We start from the raw sequence: 13,507 nt of genomic DNA on the forward strand, positions 1-13,507 counted from the left end.
ATCCAATCACCAAGGCAGCAATGCCAGTTTTGGGGCCCAACTTTAGGCTGATGTCTGAGGTTGGTATAGATTATATCCTGGTATTGTTTGTTCACTTCACTTGATGTAGAATAAGGTGATGGATGTGTGGGATAGAAGGGAGTGCAGTGGCCTCAGTCCCTGAATTTTGGTGCCCTCAAATTCCCACTTCATTTGGATTAAAAGAACTGAAGTAATAAAGTGAGAAGGGCACATTAGTTGCCTATCGAGTAGCCATACGCTCTCTTTGTTACTAAAAGAATCTGGATTTTGCTCAGAGTAACAATCTGCCCAACTAAAAGTCTTTTGATTCTCCAAACCCTCATGTAGCTGGGAGTGACTCAGTTCTGGCCAAAGACATGCAGACAAAAGTCCCTGGGGAAGAATCCTGTCCTGACATAAAAGGCAAAGCTTCATGAGACAACAACAGACACAAAGCCTTGAGATGCAGCAGCCCTCTTGTGCCTATAAGAACAAGAGGCACACCCTAAGGATGACAGCAAGCTAGGAGTAAGGTCCCCACTGGCTTTGTTCTAGGCTGCACATCTGTGTCCTTTCTTGGTAGCAGGAAAACGAAAAAAAAAAAAAACTACTTGTTTATGCCACTGCTGCTCTGGTTTTCTCTTACAGCCAAACAGATTCTTAATTTCTACATTCAGAAGGCAAGCATATCTAATCCTGGCAGATCCTAAACCACAAAACTTTATTAATTAATCCTTAGGATATCCTTAAGTGATGGATATCACTATGTATATTTTATACACAAGGAAAATGAAGCTTAGAGAAGTTTGCCTGTAGGTAGGAGGATTGGAATTCAAAGCCCAAGATGATGAATTCCAATGCCTACAGCACCTTGATTTAGAAATTCAAATACAACAAAACTATATAGAGTTTTTAGACTGTTAACAAACATTTTTTCATTGAAGCCCAAAGTTCAAAAATATCTCCTGATTAATGTGCTTCATAAACAAAATATGCTAGTTTTTCTGGGAAACAGTGGGAACTACGTGGTTGGTATTACTTTCTGAGTGGTTATTGTGTGCAGTTGCCTCATTTCTCTTTATGATACACCATTAGTTGTGAGCAGTTGCAGAAGCAGTGCTGACTAACTCCTAAGGCCAAAATCTTGTATAGTATAAATCAAGTAATAATTTTCAAAGAGGGCCAGTTTCCTTACATAACTAAAATGGCCTTCTTTGAAAGGAAATATATGCCATATATATGCTATTGATTTTGTTGAAACTTTAGTTACAAATAAGGATGGCCTATTTTAATAATAATCTGCTGATTTAAAACAGAGTCTAGTAGAACATTATTAATTATCTTTACCTTGGAGAAATCTAAATGAACTTAATTGATTTAGTAGTGACTTTGGAATCACAGTGTTTCATTAAGAAATACAATATCACCAGAATAAAGATAATACAGATACCTAGAAGCAATTCAAAACAACTCCATATAAAGATAAAAACAAAGATTTGCCAAAACGGAGATTACTAAATGGTGGGAAGGACAAGAATTTTATGAAATAAACTAAAGCGTATATTTCTTTAAATGTTTCATCTAGAGATTCAGTCCATTTAAATTCATACATATAAAAATCTCACTTTTTTTCAGAAGCAATATAATTACTACAAAATCTAGTATTTATGGTATGTGTGGGATAAAGAGGAGGACACTTGGCTTTTTCTGAGTATCTTTAAATTAGAAAAATACTCTAAACAATAAGAATAAACTACCCAAAATTAAGAAAATAGTACCATTTACAAGAGCATCAAAAAATAAAATTAAATACTTAGACATAAACTCAACCAATGGTGTGAAAGACTTGTACTGAAAACTATAAAACACTAATAAAAAAATTACAGGGCTTTCCTGGTGGCGCAGTGGTTGGGAGTCCGCCTGCCGATGTAGGGGACACAGGTTCGTGACCCGGTCCGGGAAGATCCCACATGCCACGGAAAGCTGGGCCCGTGAGCCATGGCTGCTGAGCCGGCATGTCCGGAGCCTGTGCTCCGCAACGGGAGAGGCCACAGCAGTGAGAGGCCCGCGTACCGCAAAAAAAAAAAAAATTACAGTAGATATAAATATATAGAAAGACATCATATGTTCACAGGTTGGAAGAATTAATATTGTTAAAATGTCTATACTACCCAAAGTAATTTACAGATTTAATACAATCCTTATCAAAATTCCAAAGGCATTTTATACAGAAATAGAAAATAAAAATGCTAAAATTCATATGGAACCACAGAAGACTCCCAATTTTGAGCAAGGACAAATCAGAATCACGTCCTGATTTTAAAATATATAACAAACCTACAAAAATTAAAACAGCATGGCACTAGCACAAACACAGACATGTAGACCAATGGAACAGAATAGAGAGCCCAGAAATAAACCCACACATGTACAGTCATATGATCTTCAACAAGGGTGCCAAGAATACACAATGGTGAAAAGATAGCCTCTTCAGTAAATGGTGAAAACTGGATATCCATATGCAAGAGAATGAAATTGGACCCTTATCCTACATCATACACAAAAATCAACTCACTCAAAATGGATTAAACACTTAAACGTAAGACCTGAACCATAAAAGTCTTAGAAGAAAATGTAGAGGAAAAGCTTCTTAACATTGGTCTTGGTAATGATTTTTTGCATGTGACACCTAAGGCACAGGCAACAAAAGCAAAAATAGATGAGTGGGATTACAAACTAAAAAGCTTATGTACACCAAAGGGAACAATCAATAAATGAACAGGCAACTTATGCAATGGGAGACAATATTTGCAAACCTAATAAAGGGTTAAATATATATTTTTTAATATATTTTATAGATATTTATATTTTTTATAGATATTTATATATTTTTTATTTATATATATATATATGGAACTCCTACAACTCAATAGCAAAAAACACGTAACCTGATTAAAATGAGCAAAGGAACTAAACAGATATTTTTCCAAAGAAGATATATGAATATAAATACCAACAGGTATATGAAAAGATGCTCAACATCACTAATCATCAGGGAAATGCAAATCAAAACCACAATGAGAAACTGCTAGAAGAAAACATAGTACAGAGGATACTCTTTGACATAAATCACAGCAATATCTTTTTGGATCTGTCCTAGAGTAATGGAAATAAAAAATAAACTAAAACAATGGGACATAATTAAACTTAAAAGCTATTGCACAGCAAAGGAAACCATAAACAAAATGAAAAGACAGCCTACAGAATGGGACAAAATATTTGCAAATGGTGCAACCAACAAGGGATTAATCTCCAAAATAAAGAGCTCATACAGTTCAACATCAAAAAAACAAACAACCCAATTGAAAAATGGGCAAAAGCTCTAAATAGACATTTCTCCAAAGAAGACATACAGTTGACCAAAGGTATGAAAAGGTGCTCAACATCACTAATCATTAGAGAAATGCAAATCAAAACTACAATGAGGTATCACCTCACACCAGTCAGAATAGCCATCATCAAAAAGTCTACAAATAATATAAAAAAAAAATAATAAAAATAAAAAAATAAAGTCTACAAATAATAAATGCTGGAGAGGGTGTGGAGAAAAGGAAACCCTCTTACACTGTTGGTGGAAATGTAAATTGGTACAGCCATTATGGAGAACAGTATGGCGGTTCCTTAAAAAACTAAAAATAGCTCTACCATATGATCCTGCAATCCCATTCCTGGGTATATATCCAGAGAAAACCATAATTTGAAAAGATACATACATCTCAATGTTCACTGCAGCAATATTTACAATAACCAAGATATGGAAGCAACCTAAATGTCCATCGACAGATGAATGGATAAAGAAGATGTGGTAATATATACAATGGAATACTACTCAGCCATAAAAAAGAATGAAATAATGCTATTTGCAGCAACATGAATGGACCTAGGTATTATCATACTAAGTGAAGTAAGTCAGACAGAGAAAGACAAATATATGATATCACTTATATGTGGAATCTAAAAAAAAAAGATACAAATGAACTTATTTACAAAACAGAAACAGACTCATAAACATAGAAAACAAACTTATGGTTACCAAAGGGGAAAGGTTGTGGGCGGGGAAATTAGGAATTTGGGAGTAACATATACACACTGCTATATATAAAATAGATAAACAACAAGGACCTACTATATGGCACAGGGAACTATACCCAATATTTTGTAATAACCTATATGGGAAAAGAATTTGAAAAAGAATATATACATATATATATAACTGAATCACTTTGTTGTACACCTGAAACCAGCACAACATTGTAAATCAACTCTACTTCAATAAAAAATAAAAATAATTAAAAAAAACAAAACCACCATGAGATATCACCTCATACCTGTTAGGATGTCTATTATCAGGAAAAAAAAAAGATAACAAGTGTTGGCCAGGATGTAGAGAAATGAGAACCCTTGTACACTACTGGTGGAGATGTAAATTGGTACAACCACTATGAAAAACAGTAAGAGGTTTCTCAGAAAGTCAAAAATAGAACTGTCCTATGATCCAGCAATCCCACTTCTGGGTATATATCCAAAGAAATTGAAATCAAGATCCTGAAGAGATATCTGCACTCCCATGTTCACTGCAGCATTATTCACAATAAACAAGACATGGAAACAGCTCAAGTGTCCATCCACGGATGAACGGATAAAGAAAATGCAGTATTTACATACAATGGAATATTATTCAGTCTGAAAAAAAGAAGGAAATTCTGCCATTTGCAAAAACATGGATGAACCTGGAGGGCATTATGCTAAGTGATATAAGCCAGACAACAAGAACAAATAATACATGATGTCACTCACATGAGGAACCTAAAATAATCAAATCATAGAAACAGAGAGTAGACTGGTGGTTGCCAAGGGCTAGGAGGAGGAAATGGGGAGGTATTAGTCAAAAAATGCGAAGTTTCAGTTATACATATGAATAGGTCCTATAGACCTTCTGTATGCCATAGTGCCTATAGTTACCCATACTGTATTGTATCGTCAAAACATTTTGCTAAGAGGGTATATCTTATGCTAAGTGTTCTTATCACAAAACAATCATTATCGTCTTCATCATTCAAGTGAGGAGGAATCTTTTAGAGGTAATAATGGATATGTTTACGGCATAGGTTATAGTTTCACAGGTATACACCTATGTCCAAATTTGTCAAGTTGTATATTTTAAATAGGCACAGATCTTTGTATGTCATCCATACCTCAATAAAGTGGTTTAAAAAATTAAAATAAAGTATATCTTAAGGAATAAATAAATAAATTAGAAAAATACACAATAACTTAATACTTTTATAGAAAATATTTATTATAATATAAATAAAATATGCTAAAAATGATATATTTTCTCATTAATGTGACTGGAGATAATAATTTAATTCAGAATCAGGATCATAAAAGCAATTTAAATGGTTTTTCTAGAAAGCGTCCTGCTAATTTTCTAAAAAGAATATATGACACTTAAATCCCTAAATGTATTAAAGTGCTTCCAATACCTACAGATGGTATTCTTTCAAAATAACGTAAGGCAGGTTGGTATTAAGTGTAGATGCTGGTTTTCCCAACAAGATTTTATATTTATAAAAGAAAGGAGGTATGTCTCATGTCTTATAATTATTTTATCCACTACTGTGACGATCACAGTACTATATATTCATGTAGTATACTGGCTCTAAATATTTACTAGACTAGATTGGAGGCATAGTCACAAAAGCTCACTGGTTATCAAAAGGTTTGAAAAGATTGAAATGCCTAGGTGCATTATATAAAGTTTAAGTGCTAAAGATACAGGAGGTTTAAGAAAAGGGGGAAAAAGTATTCCGAAGCGAACAAAGGAAGAGTGAAGGATCTGATGGGTCTTGATTAAGCTTTGGAACTTAGATAGACCAAGATGAGAGAGAAGATTCTTGATAAAGGGGGACTATGTGTGGAAGAATAAAGATGATTCAAGGATGCTCAGAAATCAAACAAAAGATGTATATCTGAAAAAAACCAAGAGAAGGTTCGTGTTGGATTAGAGAAGACTGCAAGTAAGTTAGGGCCATATTATTGAAGGATGATGAATTTTGACAGTCTGATCCATTGGCTGAACTCTGTAGGTGTTGAATACTGGTAGCTGCTGAAATTGTGAACAAAGATATGTAGTCCTTGAGCCCATGGAGTTTTAGTTTAGCAGGACAGATAAGCATTCATCAAATCATACAACTAAGTACTTAAATTGCAAACTGTGGCTAGTCCCAGGAAGCAAAAGCACAGAGTGCTGTGAAATACGTAACAGTGGAACTGGCTTTGAGGGTGTTGGGAGGGGGTGGGAACAGGGGAAGTTTTCCCTGAGGAAGTGACATTTAGCTGAGCCAGGAGTATCCAGACAAGAGGGAGGAGGGCTCAGGGAGAATGGGAGGAAGAGGGCACTGCATGGGAAGAAAAAGGCCATATTCAAGAATCCAGGAGAACAGATCAGGAGGAAAAAGTGACCTCAGGTAAGGCTGAGGAGGTAGGTGGGGTCAGCTTCTCCCAGCCTTGAAGGCCAAGCTAGAGACTGCTTTTTCCTAAGAGCGGTGGAAGGTTTTAAATAGAAAGCAACGTGACTGGGTTTATGTTTTTCTCACTGTTCTGTCCGCATCGTGAGATGGATGAGAGACAGGTGAAAGAGGAGGAGGGATCATTAGAAAGCTCTTTGAGATTTCCAGTGAGTTACAATGATAGCTTGGCCTAGGATGCCAGTGGAAGGAAAAGAGTTGGATAGATCCCACCAATATTTAGGAGACAAAATTGGCATGACTTAGTGACGGGGCAGACTTGAGAGTTGAAGAAAAGAAAGGTGTTAAAGACAAAGAGTTTTCTGTTGCCAAGTTTCATGGACGATCGTGGGACTTCCTGGGAGAGAGTGACCAGAGCTGAACCAGTTCAGTTTTAGACACTTTGAGTTTAAGGAGCCTATGAAACATCTACAAGAACGTATCAAGCAGGCAGTTGAGTGCACAGATTTCAAGCCAGAGGACAGACGAGACCAGAGATAAAAACTGATGGGGCATATTACACAGGAGCCTGTGGATGAGCTTGCCAGGGAAGAGGATCTGGGGCAAAGAAATGGGTCTGCCTTGCCCTCCAATATGCCTGGCTCCATAAATGGCGTATGAAGCTCAATAATTATGTTCTGAATACACGAAAAAATAGATGCATGCATGAAAGTCAGGACACTTGCTAGGAACTGCTGACACAGAAATGAAAGCTTCCCTGCCCTCCATGTAACCTTGGCTTGGGTTGATGCAATGAGATTTAAAACAATGGGGAAGATTTGTGAGAAATCAACAAAGGAACAACCTTTTATCTTGCAATAGAAGGGACAATTGAAATAAAGACTTGCCAGGAAGGGCTCCGTTATTTAAATTAAGTCATCCTAATTATAGCATATTACAGTGTTTGTCACCTGAAATTATTTTTATTATTAATAATAATACCTTAGATGATATTCTACAAACCACTTGCGTACTAATTATCACAGTTCATAGTAAACTTAAAATAGCTCTTAACTACTGTGGTTTTGTGCTCTGCATTTATATCCTACTTCAAGGAATTTTAAAGTTTTACCCTTAGTTGTATTCAAATTTTAACAGGACTTAAAATTTTAAATCATGGATGTTTTCTCAAATCTTATAAGAGACAACACTGTACATTTGTACTTCAAATATATTAAAATATTTTGTGTTTAAAAGCCACAGATCAGAAAAACCATTATTATCAAGAGTAGTGTGCTGAGAATATATATATACTATATATGTGTGTGTATATATACACACGTTGGCTATAGCTATTGGCTTCTTGCACCTCTGATAATTACTTCAGCTCCACTGTCCCCAGTTCTCCATCTATAAAGGGCAGGAGACGGTTAATCAGTCGTTCTCCAACCGGGTACACATAGCTGGAGAGGCAGATGCAGAAGCAGCAGCTGGCAGCACCGTGAAAGGGTGAGGCTACAGAGTCCTCCCTGTCCTCTGCTCTTCGCTGTTTTATCTATTGGGGCTACCTGTCATGTTTTACTGGAAAACAAGACTCCTCTTAATTATTATGATGACACAATAATCAGACAAAACGTTTGAAAGCTACTGCCCTGAATCAGGGTTCTTCTGAAGTTCTGCTACAATAGGTCAGAGGTGAGACCTATCTCTATCCTTTAAAACAGCCACAGATAATTTCTCACCAAAAGCTGAAAAAACCATAAACTTAAGGGTTGATCTCTAACATCTCCTATACAACTTTTGTGTTCAATTTCATGTATAGAATAAGAGAAGCATTCATGTTCCATAGGATGGGAGACTAGAAAGAAGCAGAAGCAGCAAGGGCTCCAGTCATAAAAGTCTCTGTTTAACGTCTTGTTTCAGGCACAGAAGCCATCAGAGGATGGCTGACAACATTTTCCTCTTGGATTTCCAGCACTGCAGCCACAAGAAGGAAACGTCCAAGAGATACTTGGCTTAAACTACTCTGAGGTTGGCCAACCCACTTAAAAAAGAACACAAATGAGATTAAAACCTCAGTGTCCTCCTGTGACGTCCGAGAACCGGCCTGGGGACCAACTGAGACAAAGCTTTCCACCACAATGAAAACACTAGAATCACTGTAAATTAACCCAAGGAGGCACACACTGAAGATCTCATTCGCTGATAATCACGCTCTGGGAAAAAAATTGCTGCCAAAGGAGAGAGAGCAACAGTCTTGCAAAAACCCTCAAACCCTGGACAAAGTGACTTTTGGCTCAATCCGGTAGAGAGACAGCAAAGAGCACAGAATATAAACACACACACACACACACACACAGTAAACCAGAAACTCTGATATAAAAATTTCCACCACACTAACCAGCAGCTAAGGCATCCTTAGGCCATCGGCTGAACCAGACAATAGTGCATCCTGAAATAAGGGCAGGAAACTTCAAAGCGCGATTTCGAAATCTCTCCCCCACTGGCGAAAAGCAGAGCACAATGTGAAGGTTCTGTCGGACCCGGCTCATGAAGAAATCATACAGGTTCTCATTCGTAGGAGGGCGCCTGGGGCACTCTATTTTCATGACTGATATGAGATCACTATTAATTTCATCAATTTCTTCGCAGGCAAATAGGTTGGAGACCTTCGAGAAAAGTGCAGACGTTCAAATTCAATACAGGCATATGAAAACAGATCAAAATATACAGCTCAATATGTATAATCTCTTTCCTTCATTTGTGTCCTTAAACTCACCTTTCATGTATAGAATAAGAGAAGCATTAATGTTCCATAGGATGGAAGATTAGACAGAATTTTAAACCGTGTTTTAAAATACACAAACGATTCTATTACTAACTGGAAAGTCATAGCCCATTAAGGGGGTAAATGGACATATCAAAAATCCAACCAGCTTTCCTTGCAACCTTCTTCTTCCGTTTTTCCATTTCTCACTTGGAGCTTTCAGTAACGTTTTCAATGCATAGCTCCACGTTTTGATTGGGATTTTTGTTCTTCGAAAACCCAACAGAAAAACCCATTCTTCCTACCGACCACCTAATCCCAATAATAGCACTTATTCAGTACTTTAACGGAAGGAAATACACAGAGCTCTAACACTGGAGGGAATCTGAAGAGGCAAAACACATCAAGAATAAATGAGCTCCTACCTCACCCGATGATAAAACATTATTCATATATTCCAAAAACGACTCATCTTTAATCTCATTGTCCGTGAAAATAAAAGTGATTCCTTTGCCTTGCTGACCAGCTGTTCTATACAAAATCCTCAGGTCTTCCATCAGATTTGATGTGTTGTAGGACCTAAAGAAATATTGTCATTGTGTCATCAGCTAAAATATGTTAATGGGAAGGAAAGACCCTTATAAGAATGCTTTATGCCATATGGTTAACAAAAAATGCTGATATTGTGCCATCAGACAGGTATTTTATTGTATGTAAATATTACTTGTTCATTATATTTACTTGCAGAAATTAAAATAATTTTTACGACTCCACACTTTATAAAACATTGTATTTTTACACACAAAAAACATCTAGAGTGAAAAATTAACCTGAAGCAAAAGTATAATTTTTAACCACACCATAATGCCATCAGAACGTATATACATGTTTCATTTTGAAAATATTTGTTGGTAAAGGTAAGGGAGGGCTTCCCAGGTGGCGCAGTGGTTGAGAGTCCGTCTGCCGATGCAGGGGACACGGGTTCGTGCCCCGGCCCGGGAAGATCCCACATGCTGCGGAGCGGCTGGGCCCGTGAGCCATGGCCGCTGAGCCTGCGCGTCCGGAGCCTGTGCTCCGCAGCGGGAGAGGCCACAACAGTGAGAGGCCCGCATACCACAAAAAAAAAAAAAAGGTAAGAGAAATGTCAAATTCTAATATTTACTAAGCACCCATCTGCAATTGATATTTTAGAAGATACCTCATAAATTGAACTAATCTAAACTAAAGCATTTCAAGCCGTCATTATATGGGGTGAGGGCGATGCCCCACTGTAAACTGCACCCTCCTCATTCCCAACACAACTATTTTCATTGCATCTTTGGACGTCACATGAAAGAGTTTTCTGAGCAACCAGTGCACTATAGTAGAATCGTTGGAAACATTAAATATCCCACTCTAAATCTCTCACATCCAAAGCAGTCACTTAGTGGAAGTCAACCTGCAATCATGGAACGTTAGACAATATAGAGTAGCCCATTACTGCCAAAAGTAAAAATTAAAATATTCCAGTCCTGGAGACTCAGACTCACTAAATTATTATTTGAATTTTGTGTCATTAAATAAACTCAGAGTTCAGAGCACAAGAGCAAATGGCCTTCTGATTTTTAAAAAGCTACCAAATATTTAACTTCTATACTCTGCTTTTTTAACGTTTAAAACCTAAACCCTAGAACCAGAAATACCACTACCATGCATCAATATTTCAAGAAGACTGCTAGAAAAGTGAGATCTGAGATACCAGAAAAAATGTTCAAAGACACAGTCCCGTGAAAGAGAGAGAAAGAATAAAGAGAGAAAGGGAGGGAAGGAGGAAGGAAAGAAGGAAGGAAGGAAGGAAGAGGGGTGGGCAGGGAGGGAGAGGACAAAGGAAAATAGCTCGCCCCAGCTTCTTGTTATATGGGGAAAACTTTCAGTCCAGTCCCCTGGATCTCAAGGACCCCCTGCCTCAAATAATATGACCTGAGTCATCTAACAAATGGCTGTGCTTCCCAAAGGAGAGGCCCTTGCCTCCTGAGCCTTGGTCATGTGGCTATGCAAAGGCTAAGGCAGTAGGATCGTCTCCGGAAGGTTATAAGAATCCAGAGATGGCCCTGACCCTCCTTTTCATCAGCAGTGGAGCAGTCCCAATGTGACCTGCAGAGGAACCAATTTATCACAAAGAGAGGACTCGCAAGGTGTTTTTTCTGAGGCAGCACGGCGTAGTTAAAGTCACGGCAGACCAGAAACCAGAAATCTTGTGGTTAATTCCCAGGTTTATCTGGGACTTCAGGCAAATCATAGCCTCTCTGAACCTCAGCTGTGATATGTCCTGCTAACCCACAAAGCCACAAAGCTCTTTTGAAGATCAAATTAGCCTGCGCATGTAAAAGCGCTTTGAAAACGATAAGGTTTTATACAAAATGTTAGGAACAAAAATCTCAGAGTTCAATCCCCTTCCTGTACAGGTTACCTTTCATCTAACATCGCTTCTATCCACAAACTAGAAGAATTATACACAAGGCAACTAAGATTATTTCTCTCTGTTTCAGTACTTGAAAGACACAGTAACATTTTAGATTGATTCTCCAAGCAGAATCCAGTCATTTAGACCAAATAAAAGGTGTAACAACAACAACTTGAGTATTCGGATCTCCAAACCCAATGTTTAATCATTTCCAACCTTTGTCCCAGCAGGGGGCTATGGCCCTCCATCAGTGAGATAGATCAGTAGCATGTTTTGCCTACAGCTCCAAGCCAACGCTTAGTTAATGCCCGACAGGCAAGACTCTCACACCTAGAAATTAACTTCTAATAATATTCAGCCCAAATAAACTTCCCAAACTGGCCTCTTGCTTCTCGCCTTACCTCGGTTCATCCTCAAGTTCTGTTTAGCCTCTCTACATGTTCCTTTTCCACGTCCTAATTCTCCCCGCACTGCACACACATGGCCGAGGACAACTCTTCTGGGATTCCCTACCCTGATGAGTAGCAGCACCAACTATCCAGTTTCCCAAGCCAGAACCAGGATGTACCAAGTCCAAAAGCTCCAGCTTCCTAAGGATATCTTGAATCTTCCCTCTTTTCTCCTCTTTCACTTCCACCCCTCGGGACACCACCATCTGTTGCTGAGATCCCTGAGACAGGCTTATAACCCTTCCAGCTTAGCTCCTTCTTCCACCTTCTCCACATGCAGATGTGACATGCCTCCCCTAGGGGTGACACATTAATGGTTTCCCACTGCTCTAGGATGAAGTCCAAATTCCTTATGATACCTTCAAAGACCTCCATTTCTCTTCCTTTCCCACTTCCCACCTTATGCTATATACCAGCCATATTTAACTGCTTCCAGGACCTCAAATGTAACTTCACATGTGCTGATCCTTTTGCCTGGAACATTCGTTACTGTTTCTCTTCTCTGAGATAATTCTTACTCATATTCATGTCTCAGCTGAAACATCTCTTTCTCCAGGAAGCCTTTTTTGACCATCCCTTAGACAAGATTAGGAGTCCTTCCCTCATGTTTCAACAGACTCTGGTCTGGTCTGCATTTATTTCCTTATCAGAGAGAGCACCTACGTATCACATCTTATTGAGTGAGTTGCTCAACTGTCCCCATTGAACTGCTGTAAATTCCATGATGACACAGGCCAGGTTTATCTTGCTTACCGTGTATCTCAGCACTAAGCCAGTGCCTGACACACAGTTGGTGTTCAATGAATATTTTTAAATGTATGAATGAGTAAATCAGCATAAACTTTTCATCTGTTTTTCCAGTTTAATAACATTCTTGAAACCTGAATTAACATTTAGTAGGGACAAATTTCTTTTGAAATGCACTAAAAGGAATATACACAATACTCATATCAAGCATAACATGAAAACAGAGAGGCATCTGTTCACTGAAATGAGAGGCTAAAGTGTTTCAAAAGTAAATCATTCATGTGAAATTTTCATGGTCTATGACAGGTTGAAAAGGGAGGATAATAAGTCAATATTCAAGAAGAAAAACGATTATGATTCCCTTATGTATAAGAAAAACGCATTCTTAACCCCAAGTGGCTTCTGAGAACCATTTATCAAAATCCATTTCAGGTTAATTAAAGTGAAAGCGTGTTACCTTGTCAGAGTGATCTGGAAGGAAGTGTAGCCAGCAATGAATGAAGCCAACCTGGTCAGGCTCTGCTTTCCCGATCCACCCACCCCGACCAAGAGGGCATTTCCCCGGGGAGTACGAATGACACGTGAGATCTAG

At 38.1% G+C, this 13,507-nt stretch overlaps 1 protein-coding gene across 4 annotated transcripts in view; it reads right to left on the reverse strand.

Annotated features, from left to right (window-relative positions):
- DNAH5 (dynein axonemal heavy chain 5) overlaps window positions 1-13,507 on the reverse strand; it is a 273,570-nt gene that overhangs the window by 68,012 nt on the left and 192,051 nt on the right. For all 4 annotated transcript variants that reach the window (XM_067730386.1, XM_067730387.1, XM_067730385.1 and 1 more), the window contains 3 exons: window positions 13,373-13,503; window positions 9,702-9,855; window positions 8,911-9,178 (listed from right to left, as the gene is read on the reverse strand). In XM_067730386.1, the coding sequence (XP_067586487.1) occupies window positions 8,911-9,178; window positions 9,702-9,855; window positions 13,373-13,503 (553 nt within the window). The remainder of the gene's footprint in view (window positions 1-8,910; window positions 9,179-9,701; window positions 9,856-13,372; window positions 13,504-13,507) is intronic.

Source organism: Pseudorca crassidens, chromosome 3, assembly GCF_039906515.1.
Source record: "Pseudorca crassidens isolate mPseCra1 chromosome 3, mPseCra1.hap1, whole genome shotgun sequence".
In the NCBI taxonomy this organism is placed as follows: Eukaryota; Metazoa; Chordata; class Mammalia; order Artiodactyla; family Delphinidae; genus Pseudorca; species Pseudorca crassidens.